The sequence below is a fragment of the Mytilus galloprovincialis genome, chromosome 6 (assembly GCF_965363235.1).
Source record: "Mytilus galloprovincialis chromosome 6, xbMytGall1.hap1.1, whole genome shotgun sequence".
Lineage (NCBI taxonomy): Eukaryota > Metazoa > Mollusca > Bivalvia > Mytilida > Mytilidae > Mytilus > Mytilus galloprovincialis.
In genome coordinates, this window is record NC_134843.1 from 88,030,748 (window position 1) to 88,049,089 (window position 18,342).

The 18,342-nt window shown below is 31.9% G+C and overlaps 1 protein-coding gene across 1 annotated transcript; it reads left to right on the forward strand.

Annotated features, from left to right (window-relative positions):
- The first annotated feature begins 32 nt into the window (after positions 1-32).
- On the forward strand, positions 33-17,136 carry LOC143080611 (MTOR-associated protein MEAK7-like). Its single transcript, XM_076256535.1, has 8 exons — positions 33-166; positions 1,442-1,663; positions 2,395-2,533; positions 3,896-4,044; positions 8,140-8,449; positions 11,478-11,596; positions 14,530-14,733; positions 15,223-17,136. The coding sequence occupies exons 1-8, from the start codon at positions 74-76 to the stop codon at positions 15,376-15,378; spliced, it is 1,392 nt and encodes a 463-aa protein (XP_076112650.1). The 5' UTR covers positions 33-73; the 3' UTR covers positions 15,379-17,136.
- Positions 17,137-18,342: the final 1,206 nt, after the last annotated feature.

Below are 18,342 nucleotides of genomic sequence, written 5' to 3' on the forward strand. Positions count from 1 at the left end.
TACGGCCTTGAAAATCAAAGGTCATGTTATTATTTTTCGGAATTCCTCTGATTTTTTCTTTACATTATAAGTTATGGGTGGTGGAGAGAGCAAAGCAGAGAAAAGAATTTTTAATGATACTGAACAAACATATGTTAAAAAACATTACGATTTATTAGTAAATCAGGTAAACTTTAATCTGAATAAATATTTTGAATGATTATGATTGACTGTATTCTGATTTATTATAATTATTACAAACATGACAATGCAAATATGCAATATATGCATGTGACTTGTCATTACAATAAGAAACATGAGGGTAAGTAATGCCCTTTACCGTCAGCAGTCAAACGGTAATTTGCGGCTACTGTTAGCGTCAAATTGGTTTAAATTTTACCGTGATCTTCAAAACATCCTTATCGTGATTCTTCATACTGGTGTCAAGTCAAATAATTATCGTTACCGTTATTTTTGGGAAAAAAATAACACGATTCGTCAAAGTCAATGGATTTTCCTATTGTCTGAAAGAAAGTGCACATTTTAACGTCATGCACCAAAATTTATCGTTATAAACGTCATTTCGCAATTTTTTTTAACTGTTATTCATCATGAAGGTAACCCCATTACCACACTCAAACATGTGCAACTGTTCACTCATATACTTTTCCTTGATTTAAAAACCACCAGCTTAAAACTTTTTAAATTGCAGTCTTCTTAGGAAGTTGACATCTAGAATTTCCAATATATTTTATGAATGACAACCAAATCATGAGTCACTAAGGACATAATTTGTGACAAAAAATGAAGAATATGCATTGTAAGCTAGGTCAAACTTTTGGAGTTTTCCCAAAAAAGAACACTAGTTTGCAAGATCATGTATATCATCATGGTTTTAATCCTGCCTTAAAATGACTCTTGTTAGCTGATATTTCTGGATGTCCATCGACTAAAATTAAAAATGGTCATAATTGATTTACTAAACCAAACAACCATGATCAAAATTTTAGGAAATTCGGGAAGAAACCAGGAATATGACAACTGTCAAATATCTGAAATTTAATCAAAGCTGCAAGCAGTTAAGGAGTGCCATTGAACTTTAGAAACAAATACAGGATACTTCCGGTTATCATCTGGTGAAGGAATTTTGGGCTGTCAAAACAGTTATAAGGTTGATAATATTCATTTTTCCCTCCATACATGTAAGTATATTATGAAAATGTTGTCCGAAACCTTACATCCGAAAATTACATGTACATGGACAAAGTTATATTACATCATTTGTGCATTTGTTAGGCATAAAATATACATCAGCATATTGAGAAAAGGGATGAATACATGCACATGTAAATGATTAAAACAAAATATCATTTACTTATTACTTGACCAAAGAGTAATAAAGTAATTTTTCAAGTAAGATTTTTTCCCCAATCTGACACTGAATTATTTATTTCCTTTTCAGAAACCATTGAGATTCATTCCTGCAACATTATCTAACAGAATTTTTGAACATCTGAAACACAGTCATAAAGAAAAAGTTAAAGGACATGTAGCTTTTTCACATTGGACCTTTGAATTATTTTTGGAGAGAACAGCCAGGGGTACAGTAACAGATAAATCCAACATTTTATTTCACTTGAGCAGTCCCAAAGATGACACAGTTAATGCTCAGAATTTATATCAAGTAGGTATAAATATAAGTCTTAGGTATTGATTAATCCATGTAAGGCAAAATTACATCATTTGTTTTAATGTTTTTAAGTTGAGAGTAATAAAGAATTCAGTATTATGTTCAAATGTTCTAAGATGGCTACATTAACAAGTACTAAGGAGAGATCAAATAAAGGAACTGATTTATTCAGATTAGCAGGTTAGGTAATGTCAAAATTAAACCCCCATTTATGGGCATTATGTTTTCTGGTCTGTGCGTCTGTCAGTCCGTTCGTTTGTCTGTTCGTTTGTCCGTTCGATCTTCTGTTCATCCGTCCGTCTGTCCCGCTTCAGGTTAAAGTTTTTGGTCAAGGTAGTTTTTGATGAAGTTCAAGTCCATTAATCAACTTGAAACTTAGTAAACATGTTCCCTATGATATGATCTTTCTTATTTTAATGCCAAATTAGAGATTTTATCCCATTTTCACGGTCCACTGAACATAGAAAATGATAGTGCAGATGGGGCATCCGTGTACTTGGGACACATTCTTGTATTTTTGTTTATGTTTTTATGGTATCTGATGCACCCATAATGTTTGGTGGTAAAGGATTAGGAACATGGTGATAGTTAAGCAACAGCAGCCTCAGAAACTGATCTCATGTTCCCCCATTAATATAAATTTATGTTTCTTATACAGATTACAATATAATTTTATATTTTTTTATAATATTTAATTTTTGTATGACACATTTCTTTACTTTCAGACAGTTTATGAGTTTGTGTTAGGGTTCCAGAAAATAATAAAAGATTTACCACAATGGAAGTATTGGCAGACGACAGATTACAAAGAACAAGGCACAGAAAGATTTGTTCTGAGTTTGTTTTTTGAACTCTATACTAAAGGTGAAATTTTAAATTGGAAACACAATCTTAAGCAAATACTATTTACCTTTTTGGTATGAGAATTTAAATTACCAGTCCAAATTCATATTTGATAAATGTTGAAAATGTTCTGAAATCTGAAAATATTTTGCCATTATGAATGTAACTTGAAATTAACTATTTATAAATATAGGATGTGGGGTATGTATTAATTAGACACCAACCTGGCAAGTAAAAAAACCCAAACTTATCTAGATTTCAACATGATGATGAGGGGTACATGTAAAGATAAAGATAAAGATTATTTTATTAAGGTAGATGGGGTGTCTAAATTATAATCCATAGAATCTTTTAATAATTTGCCAAAATGTATTTCATATCCTGCTTGTTTAAAAACATTAATATAAAGAATGGGTCACCAGACTTATTTTCACGCTACAGGTTGTTCAAAATTGTCAAGATTTTGTATAGATTATGCATGGAAAACCCATTTTTCCGCCATAAAACGCAAACCACACCATAGAATTTTGAGATAAAATATGAGAAGATAGCTTCAATATTATGCTTTCAGATAAGAAAAAGAAAAAATGGGGTCACCGGACTCGTTTTCTTGCTACATGTAAAAATGGGTAAATTCCTAACACATTCTATTGTAAAAGTAACACTATCTGGATTATCTGCCCTTACATTTGAGTTGCCTCCCCTTATTTGACAAAGTTGGAAAAAAATGAATCAAACAAAAAAAATCTTATTTTTGTAAAATACAATCATAAATATGATCAAACATGGCATTTTCTATATTATATTGAAAATTCTTATACATGAATTACCTACTACTATAAAAATTTGCACATTTCATCAAAGATCTAGACCTTGTTTTCTAGTATTTCAAAATCCAAGATGGAGGAAGACACCCTATCTACCTTAAAGTGTCACATATTGATCTTACAAATAAATATACAAGCTCAATACACAAAACAGTCAGTTAAAACAAATTTCAATACCCAGAATTAATAGACTTGCAGAAACACTGTAAAACAAACAAAAATCTCTTGGTGAATACTTGGCCATGGCTTCAATGATAGACTGATGTCTTTGCAATATATCAAGCTCTTAATCATCTCGCCAGGGCGCTCAGACTTTAAAAATGATAATTTAGCTATCTCAATTGGATAAATCCGATAATCCACCTGTATCAATGTAATAATTTATATTTAAATAAATTATTAAAAAAACATTTTGTCATTGTATGTCAAGTATTGACAAAATGTCTTCAACATGATTGCTAAGAAGAGTGAAAAATATTGCTATTGTAACTAAAAATGAATGTTCCGGCAGAAATGTTGATTATAACTTAAACATATAGCTGTATGCTATTTTTAGGAATAAGTAAAAAGTTAGCTGTTCCCACATTATGCGTTCCTAAAGACACATGTTTTACTGTGATAGATATAGAAGAATGGTTAACAAAGACATCTATGATGATCTGGATATTAGATGTGGTTTTCCTCAACACTTTTTGTTTGGATGAGGTAAAATAGAAATTGTAAAGTGCATATGTTGTCCTTGTAAATTTTTAGTGAGGATTTGGGAGCTAATTAGTCATTATATCAAATGTATTTCAAACTGTCTCTTCAATGTTGAATCTATGTACATGTACTCGAGAAAAAAAACATTGCAGTTTTGTTGTACAATAAAACTTTTTAAGTGTTTAAACAATCATAAAATAATGGAAATTCAGTGAAATAATAAATTTACACAAATTTTCTCCAGGAACTCCGGCATTCCTCTACCAATAAAAACTGACCATCTAGAAAAAGCTTAAATGTGGTGCTTAAAAGCAGTGTTAAAACACCAAAAAACAAATCCGATCAAATAAATGATTTGTTAACTTGTATATTCTTATAGATTTTATTATTTTTTAGACTTATTGCATATTTTATTAAATTTCAGTTAATATTATGACATAAACCAGTTTGTATTTCTATATTTTAAATGCATGTTTTTCTGTGGATTTTTGTTATCTGATGAAAAAAAAAGGTCACAAATGAGGGATTCAACTTAATTTTACTCTTAGTTTTTGTAACTTAGTGAATGGGAGGTAACTCAATATATTCATTTCTTTCAACAATAAAAAAATTAAGTCTTCGAACAACAAAATTGTCGCAAGTAATAATTATAGAACACTTCCATGTTTTTGCATCATTTTTCTTGTATATATTTGAGCCATGTTGAATTGTTCAAGCAATACTCTGTGTATTTAAAAAATTCAAGAATTATATCAAATATCCCATATAGTGCAATTTGAAAGAAATTTTTTATTGACAAAGCTTAATTTTGGTGACATATACTAATACATTATCATTGCCTTTAAAATTTTCTTTCATTTGAATATAAAATTATCCTTATTAGGCCAACCTTAAAAATATGTTTGTTTGCAGTTTTCCGACTGTACCTTCAGACTGAAGGGTCGGTAGGTAGGAAAAATATTTTATTTTATCAGCCAAAATACAGTTTAAACAAGCAGTTACACTAAATAAAGGCAACAGTAGTATACCGCTGTTCAAAACTCATAAATCCATGGACAAAAAACAAAATCGGGGTAACAAACTAAAACCGAGGGAAACGCATTAAATATAAGAGGAGAACAACGACATAACACCGAAACGTAACACACACAGAAACGGACCAAACATCAGACAAAACACCACGAGAATAACAAATATAACATGAAAACCAAATACATGAATTTGGGATAGACAAGTACCGTGCCACGTCTTATCTCAATTTCTCAAAAATAAGAGAAAACACAAACGACTCAACGTTAAAATGCAACACACACAGAAACGAACAATAATATAACAATGGCCATCTTCCTGACTTGGTACAGGACACTTTTAAAGGGGAATAAAAGTGGTGGGTTGAACCTGGTTTTGTGGCATGCCAAACCTCGCACTTTAATGGCAAAGTTAAATATAACATTGAAATGACAACATAATATTACAGGACTACAATACAAATTAATAGAACATATTAGACAAAGAAAAACATGATTAATAGATAACAAAAAGCATCAGGTTTAAAATTCAATACGCCAAAAACGCGCCTTGTCCACACAAGACTTACAAGTGACGCCCAGATATAAAAGATCGAAAGTGAAAAAAGTACAAAGTTGTACAACACTGAAGATCAAAAGTTGAAAAGGTTTCGCCAAATACGGCATTGTTTTTATGCCCGGGATAAGAACATTCTTATTATATAGAACAATTCATGCTATTGCAAACAGTAAATTTTATCAAATGAATATGAAAGAGATATACATAAAGAAACTGAAGTATTAACTAATTACAGAAAACTAAACCCGAATACATAACGCCCAGATATAAAAGATCGAAAGTGAAAAAGGTACAAAGTTGTACAGCACTGAAGATAAAAAGTTGAAAAGGTTTTGCCAAATACGGCATTGTTTTTATGCCCGGGATAAGAACATCCTTATTATATAGAACAATTCATGCTATTGCAAACAGTAAATTTTAACAAATGAATATGAAAGAGATATACATAATGAAACTGAAGTATTAACTAATTACAGAAAACTAAACCCGAATACATAATGCTATTAAAGTTTAACACAGAATAGACACACCCGAATCAGTCCAGGCGTCAACGTAATTAAAAAAATGTGACGTCACATACTAAACCAAGTTTCTTGTGAAAAAAAAACATTTTAAAACAACAAACACTGGACATGTTGAAAACCAACATCAAATGAACAGGCATTTTCAGATAAAAAACTTTTTAACCAAAACTGAAACTTTAACATAGTGTCATTATCCAATTTATGACATAAAATATGGTATAATTATTAAATACTGGAACACTTATAAACAAGGAATGTCATTATGACTAGAACTGTTTTAAAGAAATATATTCAGACATGTATGCTTCTTGACTAGAATGTTTTCATGAGTAAAGCATTTTCATTAAAGATTTATCATTTATAAGACAATGTATTAAAGAGTGTATTTTTAATAAAAAAAAATAACCATTGAATCTTCCTCAATTGAAAAAAAGGCAACTTGAAAAAAAAGTATTAAGACATTCGACTGTTTTCATATTTCTAATAATATTTGATTATATGTGATAAGGTTATATTTTTGCCAGGCTTTAATGAAAACCAAAGAAATCTAAAGTTTGGGGTGAAATCCATAGCACCCGATTAAAAGTAAATGGTCTGTACTGAAATGTTTTTAATGCATAAAAAAAATTGGCGGCATAGCTCCTAAGGACATGTTTTAATTGAATTCACACAGGCCACACAGTTTGGGTATATTTAATATTGTAAGAAAGAGAATAATTGCAATGAGTGGGGCAGCCCCCCTTATCCTAAAGGTGCATACTCATTGCAATCGAAGATAGATTTAATATAGAGAGAGTATATTTATTTTTCAAGCTAACCATTCATTTTCTCTACATCTTTGTGTAGTTAGGGTTGCTTCTTATTGGTTTGGCATGATCTATATCCATTAACATTTCAAATGAGCCCTTCCTGCGTACAGGCCTGTTTACAGATATCCATGAAGATTTAAGTCACGGAGGAGTGGTTTCATCTTTGTCGTCTTCACAACGATTTGTAAAAAATATGCCATACTTCAAGCTGCTGTCGAATTATTTAACCACTGAAATTGGTTCCATAAAGTCAGGCTCCACAGATTCTGTACCCGATTTGTTTGAGACAGAATGGTTATCGTGTCAGTTATGAATATCCGCTGCATCATCGTCAATGATATCATCACACATCATTACATGTGCCTGAATCTGTATAAACAGTTTACTAATAAACTTTTTTGTTTGTTATCTGTCTTAAAATTGACACGAGACGACAGCGTAAAGTACTCCTCCGTGACTTCATGCATACCTGTAAACAATTTCCATGTGCTTTATCATTAAATGGTCACATGAACGCTTGACGGGAAGCTAAGAAAAACCGAACTTGAAATGCGTAATTGACCCAGACTTTAAATCATTTCCGGAAAGGACCCAAAGTTCCGGATCGCGTCAATAGAAGTATTAAAAAAAAATTCTTCAAATTTAAAGCAATAAAATTTTCACAGTCGGGAGGATTTTCAAGGGTCGGTCGGTAAACTGCAAACAAACAATATTTTAATTTAAGCCTTACATATATTCATACTCAGTTACAAACAAACTGGTTATAATAAAAGAGCATATCAATCTGGAATTTGTCCTTTGGCATTAACACATTGATTCTAAAATAGAGTTTATTCCCCTTTTGTGTCAATCAAGAACTGAAAAATCTATAATTAAGAGCACAGTCATTGCACCAACAGTTATTCACACAGTAAATTTATTTTGTTTATTTCTATTCAGAAACACACAATTGTTTTGGGGAACACTTGTACTTAGTGTCACTTTAGTCAGATGTTCCTAAATAACCCTATTTTTGCAAGAAATCAAGAATATCTTCTTTATGAAGTTATTTTAATGAAGTCAAAGTCATTTTGTGTCTACAAGGCTTGCCTGCATTCACATTTATAGAATGCATTGCAAGTACATGTACTGTAGTGTTTAAATTATAAACTTTTTTCATGCTTTATAAAATTTTGCAGGAACATGCGAGGAAAGATGTTCTCCATTCATCTGTACATGTACCTGTGATAACAAAATCAAAGACTTTACCAATATCAACAATACTAGACAGAAATGCATTGGTTTATCTTAATAATTATAACTTACCTAAACATTTGACATCTGAATGGAGACTTTTGTTTTGTAATTCTTTGAATGGTGACAGTTTTTCACAACTTGTTGGTCATATTGTTAACAAGGGACCTTCTATTATAATTGTTAAAGACAAAGACGGGTATATATTTGGTGGATATTCTAGTCAAGGCTGGGAGTTAGGACCAAAGTTTTATGGTGAGCGGAAACCAATCTTTACTTTTCCACAAAAATATTATGACTCTGATTTAAAATTTGTGGGTTAACAATGTGAGGTTTTTATCAGAATTTATCAGATGTGGAAGTTAGCTTGAATGTTTGAAAAGATAAATATAATGGTCTTATTTAAGTAAATAACATAAACAAATATTGAATGAAGACAACAACAACCATTGAAATACAGGCTTCTGACTTTAGATTTAGATTTTATTTCTAGGTTTAGCTACAGTCTGTATACAAACTAGTTCTTCATTAAACATTACCATTTATGGTTCATCTTTATAGCTCACCTGGCCCGAAGGGCCAAGTGAGCTTTCCTCATCACTTTACGTCCGTCGTCGTCGTCCGTTGTCGGTAACTTTTACAAAAATCTCCTCTGAAACTACTTGGCCAAATTAAACCAAACTTGGCCACAATCATCATTGGGATATGAAGTTTAAACTAGAGGCTCTAAAAAAGAGCCTGTGTCGCCCACCTTGGTCTATGTGCATATTAAACAAAGGACACAGATGGATTCATGACAAAATTGTGTTTTGGTGATGTTGATGTGTTTGTAGATATCACTTTATTGAACACTCTTGCTGTTAACAATATGTCAACTAAAATGCACTTTGCCCAGTAGTTAATGTACAATTATCTATATCTATAATGAACTTTGCCCATTAGTAACAGAGAAAAACATTTTGTAAAAATTTACCAAAATTTACAAAATTTATGAAAATTATTAGATATTGACTATAAAGAATAATAACTCCTTAAGGGGTCAATTGACCATTTTGCTCATCATAACTTCTTTGTAGGTCTTAATTTGCTTTACATTATTGCTGTTTACAGTTTATCTCTATCCATAATAATATTCAAGCTAATAACCAAAACGGAAAAATTTCCTTAAAATTACCAATTCAGGGGCAGCAACCCAACAACCGGTTGCTCTAAATGCTTTGATTTCAGAGTTATAAAACCAAAATCTACATTTTACCCCTATGTTCTATTTTTAGCCATGGTGGCAATCTTGGTTGGCTGGCCGGGTCACCGGACACATTTTTAAAAATAGATACCTCAATGATGATTGTGGCTAAGTTTGGTTAAATTTGGCCCAGTAGTTTCAGAGGAGAAGATTTTTGTGAAAGTTAACAGACGACGACGAGGAAGGACAAAGGACGCCAAGTGATGAGAAAAGCTCACTTGACCCTTTGGGCCAGGTGAGCTAAAAATGTGTCCGGTGACCCAGCCAACCAACCAAGATGGCCACCATGGCTAAAAATAGAACATGGGGTAAAATGTAGATTTTGGCTTATATCTCTGAAACCAAAAGCATTTAGAGCAAATCTGACATGGGTTAAAATTGTTTATCAAGTCAACATCTATCTGCCCTGAAATTTTCAGAAGACTCAGACAATCTGTTGTTGGGCTGCTGTCCCCCAATTGGTAATTTTTAAAGAAATTTTGCCATTTTTGGTTATTATCTTGAATATTATTATAGATAGAGATAAACTGTAAACATCAATAATGTTCAGCAAAGAAAGATCTACAAATAAGTCAACATGACCAAAATGGTCAGTTGACCTCTTTAGGAGTTATTGCCCTTTATAGTCAATTTTTAACCATTTTTCGTAAATCTTAGTAATCTTTTAGAAAAATCTTCTCCTCTGAAACTACTGGGCCAAATTAAACCAAACTTGGCCATAATCATCATTGGGGTATCTAGTTTAAAAAATGTGTCCGGTAACTTGGCCAACAAACCAAGATGGCAGCCATGGCTAAAAATAGATTATAGGGGTAAAATGCAGTTTTTGGCTTATAACTCAAAAACCAAACCATTTAGAGCAAATCTGACAGGAAGTCAAATTGTTGATCAGGTCAAGAGCTTTCTGCCCTGGAATTTTCAGATTAATCAGATAACCGGTTGTTAGGTTCCTGCCCCTGAATTGGTAATTTTAAGGAAATTTTGCTGTTTTTTGTTATTATCTTGAATATTATTATAGATAGAGATAAACTGTAAACAGCAATAATGTACAGCAAAGTAAGACCTAAAAATAAGTCAAACATGACCAAAATGGTCAATTGACCCCCTAAGGAGTTATTGCCCTTCATAGTCAATTTTTAACAATTTTCATAAAATTTCCACAGAAAGTACTGTTATAGATAGAGATAATTGTAAGCAGCAAGAATGTTTAGTAAAGTAAGATCTACAAACACATCACCATCACCAAAACACAATTTTTTCATGAATCCATCTGTGTCCTGTGTTTAATATTCACATAGACCAAGGTGAGCGACACAGGCTCTTAAGAGCCTCTAGTTGGTTATTATCTTGAATATTATTATAGATAAAGATAAACTGTAAACAGCAATAATGTTCAGCAAAGTAAGATCTACAAACAAGTCAAATGACCAAAATGGTCAGTTGATCCCTTCAGGAGTTATTGCCCTTTATAGTCAATTTTACCAATTTTTCGTAAATTTTTGTAATCTTTTACAAAATCTTCTCCTCTGAAACTACTAAGACAAAATGTAACCAAATTTGTCCAAAATCATCATAAGAGTATCTAGTTTAAAAATGTGTCCGATGACCCTGCCTGTGAACCAAGATGGCAGACATGGCTAAAAATAGTACATATGGTAAAATGCAGTTTTTGGTTTATATCTGAAACTGAAGCATTTAGAGCACATCTGACAGGTGGCAAAAATGTTCCTTAGATTTAGATATATCTGCCCTGAAATATTCAGACCAATCTGACAACCAGTTGTTGGGTTGCTGCCCCTGAGTTAGTAATTTTATGGAAATTTTGCTGTTTTTTGCTATTGTCTTAGATATTATTATAGTATCTAATGATATCTAATCCTATAAATTATGATTTTAACCTTATTTTATATCAGTAAATACAGGTGAGCGACACAGGCTTTTTAGAGCCTCTAGATTACAAAATACATGTGAAAATTGGTATACCCCGAATAATAATGAATCCTGAGTATTTCAAGATCTTTATTTATTATCTGATTACAGGATCTGCAGACTGTTTCCTATTTACAATAACTCCACAGTATGGTGTATACACAACTACAGGTTACAATGACAACTTTATGTATTTAAATCAAGGCCAAGAAACTTTACCCAATGGTTTGGTAGGTAGCTAATATTAGAACTTAAGAAGACGGCAAAAATGATTTTCACAAATATGATTTAGATAAAGACATATTTTTAGCTCACCTGGCCCGAAGGGCCAAGTGAGCTTTTCCCATCACTTTGCGTCTGGCGTCCGTCGTCCGTCGTCGTCGTCCCTCGTCGTTAACTTTTACAAAAATCTTCTCCTCTGAAACTACTGGGCCAAATTTAAACCAAACTTGGCCACAATCATCATTGGGGTATCTAGTTTAAAAAATGTGTGGCGTGACCCGGCCAACCAACCAAGATGGCCACCATGGCTAAAAATAGAACATAGGGGTAAAATGCAGTTTTTGGCTTATAACTCAAAAATCAAAGCATTTAAAGCAAATTTGACGTGGGGGTAAAATTGTTTATCAGGTCAAGATCAATCTGCCCTGCAATTTTCAGATGAATCGGACAACCTGTTGTTGGGTTGCTGCCCCTGAATTGGTAATTTTAAGGAAATTTTGCTGTTTTTGGTTATTATCTTGAATATTATTATAGATAGAGATAAACTGTAAACAGCAATAATGTTCAGCAAAGTAAGATTTACAAATAAGTCAACATGACCGAAATTGTCAGTTGACCCCTTTAGGAGTTATTGCCCTTTATAGTCAATTTTGAACCATTTTTCGTAAATCTTAGTAATCTTTTACAAAAATCTTCTTCTCTGAAACTACTGGGCCAAATTAAACCAAACTTGGCCACAATCACAATTGGGGTATCTAGTTTAAAAAATGTGTGGCCAACCAACCAAGATGGCCGCCACAGCTAAAAATAGAACATAGGGGTAAAATTCAGTTTTTGGCTTATAACTCAAAAACCAAAGCATTTAGAGCAAATCTGACACGTAGTAAAATTGATTATCAGGTCAAGATCTATCAACCCTGAAATTTACAGATGAATTGGACAACCTGTTGTTGGGTTGCTGCCCCTGAATTGATAATTTTAAGGAAATTTTGCTGTTTTTGGTTATTTATCTTGAATATTATTATAGATAAAGATAAACTGTAAACAGCAATAATGTTCAGCAAAGTAAGATTTACAAATAAGTCAACATGACTGAAATGGTCAGTTGACCCCTTTAGGAGTTATTGCCCTTTATAGTCAATTTTTAACCATTTTTCATAAATCTTAGTAATCTATTACAAAAATCTTCTCCTCTGAAACCACTGGGCCAAATTAAACCAAACTTGGCCACAATCATCATTGGGGTATCTAGTTTAAAAAATGTGTGGCGTGACCTGGTCAACCAACCAAGATGGCCGCCACGGCTAAAAATAGAACATAGGGGGTAAAATTCAGTTTTTGGCTTATAACTCAAAAACCAAAGCATTTAGAGCAAATCTGACATGCAGTAAAATTGATTATCAGGTCAAGATCTATCTGCCCTGAAATTTTCAGATGAATCGGACGACCTGTTGTTGGGTTGCTGCCCCTGAATTGGTAATTTTAAGGAAATTTTGCTGTTTTTGGTTATTATCTTGAATATTATTATAGATAGAGATAAACTGTAAACAGCAATAATGTTCAGCAAAGTAAGATTTACAAATAAGTCAACATGACTGAAATGGTCAGTTGACCCCTTTAGGAGTTATTGCCCTTTATAGTCAATTTTGAGCCATTTTTCGTAAATCTTAGTTATCTTTTACAAAAATCTTCTCCTCTGAAACTACTGGGCCAAGTTCATTATAGATAGAGATAATTGTAAGCAGCAAGAATGTTCAGTAAAGTAAGATTTACAAACACATCACCATCACCAAAACACAATTTTGTCATGAATCCATCTGCGTCCTTTGTTTAATATTCACATAGACCAAGGTGAGCCACACAGGCTCTTTAGAGCCTCTAGTTTTTTGTCCGAACACCTTTATGAATTCATAAGGTCCTCCCCAAAAATAAATCATTATTTGAGTTTGCTATTGGCTTTTAGAATCCACTGTGCACACTTTTCTCAATAACTATTGAGAATAAATGCTATTATGGAAAGATAGAGGTATCAGGTTTGTTACTTTTCCTTAATTTCCCATGTTACATAATCTAAATGATATAGGTTGCACTTTGTAAATACAGCTGTTTCCTCATAGATAATTAATTTTGTGCACAAACTGGTTCCAATTTATAATCTCTATGTTTCATCTCATAGAGACATAACTTGGGAATGTTACCAATAAATATACATATACATATTGGTCATATTGAAATCTGTGGTAATCTTAAAGTCAAGGTAGGGGTAGTTAAGAAATTTAGTGTTAGTTTAAACTCTGGGGCATATAACTGTTGAAAATATGCCTCACAGCCCTATGTTTTGACCTTTAAAAAAATGGTAGTGCATATGAACTTTCCATTTTAAGATATATTTTTTTTCAAAACTTCATTGTAAAAGTGATACAGTTTTGGCCGTTAAAGGAGATCCTTTTGGAAAATTGCATTGTTGATATTTACAGAAATACAACCTATAGATAAGGTGACCAATATCTTCTTCATCACGACTGGTACTGTGGATACTTTAATATTTGTTGGACGTGTTGGATATCAATTTTTGAGGATTTCAAGGGAACAACGAATTTAAATATTCAATAAATTACTAATTTTCTTAAAGAATGTATGCAGACTTTGACAAAACCATGAAATTGAATATCCACGAATATGAAAGTTTTCCCTCAATCCAACGAAATTGGTACCTACGAAAATAAATAAATCCACAGTAATGAATTTTAATTTTTGCCTCCTTTTAAAAATTGAATTTACACATACTGTAACCAGTGAATGCAATGTAGTCCTAATCATGTGAATACCAGAAAGTTGTGAATTTTATAAGTTTAGACACCATGAAATTAAATTATCATTTTCTATCATGAAAAGTCTCTTATTGATAATTCTGTGAAGTAAATTTCCATATTTTTTGCAGGGTATGGGAGGTCAGTTTAACTATTTTGGGTTTTGGATTGACCACAGTTTTAATCATGGTCATAGCAAAGCTGGGCCTAGATGTACAACATATGGAAGCCCACAGCTGTCAAAATCTGCTGACTTTACTGTAGAAATGGTAGAAGTATGGGCAGTTGGTCCAGAACCAAAGTCTGAGGACAGTGATGATGAAGATAAGGAAAAGGTATTAATAATTGACTGTAACTAAGTTTAGAAATTGATGTGGCCTTTATTTTTCATTACTGGTGTTTTATATTGTTCCAATGTTATGGTTGGTCTCTCCTGATAATTATAACCAAAATGAAGGTTATGCTGTTTGACCCTTGTCTTTTTATCCAATAAAAATACTGTTGTATTATCTCAGGAACTACAAATCTCAACCTGATAAGTGGCAAAAAATACTGAAGGGAAATTCCTGAAATTTGGTTTCAGGCTTTTGTGTGAGCATGCTGTGTTATGCCTTTTCCCTATTAATAGCACAATAACTTCATTTCATTATGGCCATGAATGACATTTTTAACACAGTACATGTAATAATAAATCAAAAATTTCAGAAATTTGATATCAAGCATCACATCTTCATGCTATAATGTGTGATGATACATTTTACGTCATTGCTTCTCTTATTTGGCCCTGTATAAAATATTTGTGATATACACCTCCTATATTTTAGAAACAAAAAAGTGTTTTACAAGACACAGAATCTAAAGCTATGTTAGAAATCCTAGGAAAACACCAGCACAGCGAAGGATACAAGGAAAGAGAAGAAGAAAAAGATATGTCAGAAGAAATGAAAAAGAAAATGAACGCTATACCCAAGATGTTGTGATATTTAAGTTCTATAAATAGATTATCTGAATATAAAGTTAGGCTAGTACTTTCCAAATAAAGCCAGTGCGTTTGCACTTTGAGTATGAAGTAGTTCTATTAGTAGATTATTTTAAGATAAAATTAGGCTAGTACTTTCCAAATAAAGCCAGGGAATTGGCACTTTGAGAATGGATTAATATCCTGTTTTTTATTTTCAAGGAGTTGTTTATTCATTTCAGCAAAATTTATCTCCACTGTTCAAGGGATAAGTTCCATGTCTTGCAGTTACAATTAAAACTTACAAAAGCTATATTTTGATCAATAAATAGACTTTTTTCAAAATGTAATGTGCAATAGTTAAATTGTAACCATATACTTAATTACTGCTGAAAACCTTTCATCATATTAATATTTTATTTCAGTTTTGGTAACCTTTATTTTTCATTCTGTAGAATGAGTGACCCATAATTGCCACAAACTTCGTTCATTTCCACTTATATCTGACCTACATTCGAATATTCGGTACTTTTTATGTAGGTTTCAGAAAGTATACTTTATGAAAAAAATGTATTTTGATAAAAGAATTAACCTCAAAACATTGGTTAATTGTTCTAAAAATGAACGCAAACTCAAGAAGAAATCAAGATGTTCGTGTGCCATTGGGGACACATTTTGTCGCAATGTATGATATGACCATCTTCATTATCCTGGTATATTATAAAAACGAATGTTTGTAATTACATGAATAAGCTTAAGAGATCATTCCTAAAAAATATTTCTCACAAATATTTACTTTAAGACTGCACAAGATTGCCCCAAAAAATTTAAAAAACACCTGCATATTTCTTAATATATGCGAATAACCTTGAAAATGGGTTAAAGAGGAATATTAACCGTTTGAACATTACAACCAACCTTTACAATCTATTTAGGCAAGTACTGGGTAAAGAAACACAAATCTTACAGAAAAAAAAGCAAAACTGTGAAAAATATGCCAATGGCGAATATGGGCCACCCACTCTACCACTTTTTATAAAATTGAACATGTTTAGAGTACCATGATCTAATTTTTATATATACCAAAATTATATAACATCAAATATTTTGTTTGACCTTTGATTGTTATCTTTATTGAAATGCTTCTTCCAAAAGTAAAGAATCCTTGGTTCTTGATTTAGTTGTTGTGTTAGAGAGAGAAGAGTCTACCTAATTAAACTGATTATTTTATTATGTCACCACTATAGCAGGGGTTAAGTTAAAACTGGCTTCATATCATAAATAAAAAATATGAGGTTCATTGGATCTACTGATAATTTCCTGTAACAATAAAACTGACTTCATCAAATTATATGGATTAATTGTAATGAGGATTTATCACAAACAAACAATACATTTTACCACTATAGAACCACAAAATCATCAATATTTATATTTCATTCATTTTAAAGTAACTTATCCTTATATATTTTATTTCTGTTATTTCTATATAGAAATCCTATTTTGCATACACCTAGAATTCCCAAAAAAAAGAAACGTTTTTTAACTTATAAATTTATATTTAATCTACCTGAATTGTATTATTCATAATTCATTTTATTTTTTGTTTTTACTTGTGTAGTTATATTATGTTATAGAACTTTCCTTATTTTCTGAAGATTATTCAAACTTTAGATATATTCATTCTTAAGTTTATTCATGTGATCATCAAAGGCTTTACCTGTTGTTATATTCATTTCAAGTTATACAACTTTGTAATAAATGGAGAAAAACCTGTAAATCTTAATTAGTATTTTAATTTTCTCTGTCATTTTTGCTGAAGCATGCAGATTTATTTTTCCAGTCATCACATGCATTGGCTAAAGTTATTTATCTGTTGACAAGTACAGACAAATAAACAAGGTATCAATAATGAATAAATAACATTAGAAAACTGACATGCCAAAAGGATCCTGCTTGTTCTTTTTATACGACCGCAAAAATTGAAAATTTGTTGGTCGTGTATTGGTATCACGTTCGCGTCGTCATCGTCGTCGGTGTCCAAAGACTTTTGGTTTTCGAACTATAACTTTAGTATAAGTAAATAGAAATTTATGAAATTTAAATACAAGGTTTATGACCATAAAAGGAAGGTTGGGACTGATTTTGGAAGTTTTGATCCTGACAGTTTGGGAATTAGGGGCCAAAAAGGGCCCAAATAAGCATTTTCTTGGTTTTCGCACAATAACTTTAGTTTAAGTAAATAGAAATCTATGAAATTTTGACACTAGGTTTATGACCACTAAAGGAAGGTTGGGATTGATTTTGCCAGTGGAAGTTTTGGTCCTAACAGTTTAGGAATAAGGGGCCAAAAAAGGGCCCAAATAAGCATTATTCTTGGTTTTCGCATAATAACTCTAGTTTAAGTAAATAGAAATCAATGAAATTTAAACACAAGGTTTATGAACACAAAAGGAAGGTTGGGATTGATTTTGGGAGTTGAGGTCCCAACAGTTTATATAATAGGAATAGGAATTAGGTGGCAAAAAGGGGCCCAAATAAGCATTTTTCTTGGTTTTCGCACCATAACTTTAGTATAAGTAAATAGAAATCTATGAAATTTAAACACAAGATTTATGACCATAAAAGGAAGGTTAGGATTGAATTTGGGAGTTTTGGTCTCAACAGTTTAGGAATAAGGGGCTCAAAGGGTCCAAAATTAAACTTTGTTTGAATTCATCAAAAATTGAATAATTGGGGTTCTTTGATATGCTGAATCTAACTGTGTATGTAGATTCTTAATTTTGGTCCAATTTTCAAATTGGTCTACATTAAGGTCCAAAGGGTCCAAAATTAAACTAAGTTTGATTTTACCAAAAATTGAATTCTGGGGGTTCTTTGATATGCTGAATCTAAACGTACTTAGATTTTTGATTATTGGGCCAGTTTTCAAGTTGGTCCAAATTGGGGTCCAAAATTAAACTTTGTTTGATTTCAACAAAAATTG

Excerpts from the sequence above, each read along its gene's own strand:
- LOC143080611 (XM_076256535.1), top strand. The coding sequence starts at position 74 with ATGGGTGGTGGAGAGAGCAAAGCAGAGAAAAGAATTTTTAATGATACT. Across the intron at positions 2,534-3,895 it reads TTTTGAACTCTATACTAAAG|GAATAAGTAAAAAGTTAGCT; the intron begins GTGAAATTTTAA and ends TGCTATTTTTAG. Across the intron at positions 14,734-15,222 it reads ATGATGAAGATAAGGAAAAG|AAACAAAAAAGTGTTTTACA; the intron begins GTATTAATAATT and ends CCTATATTTTAG.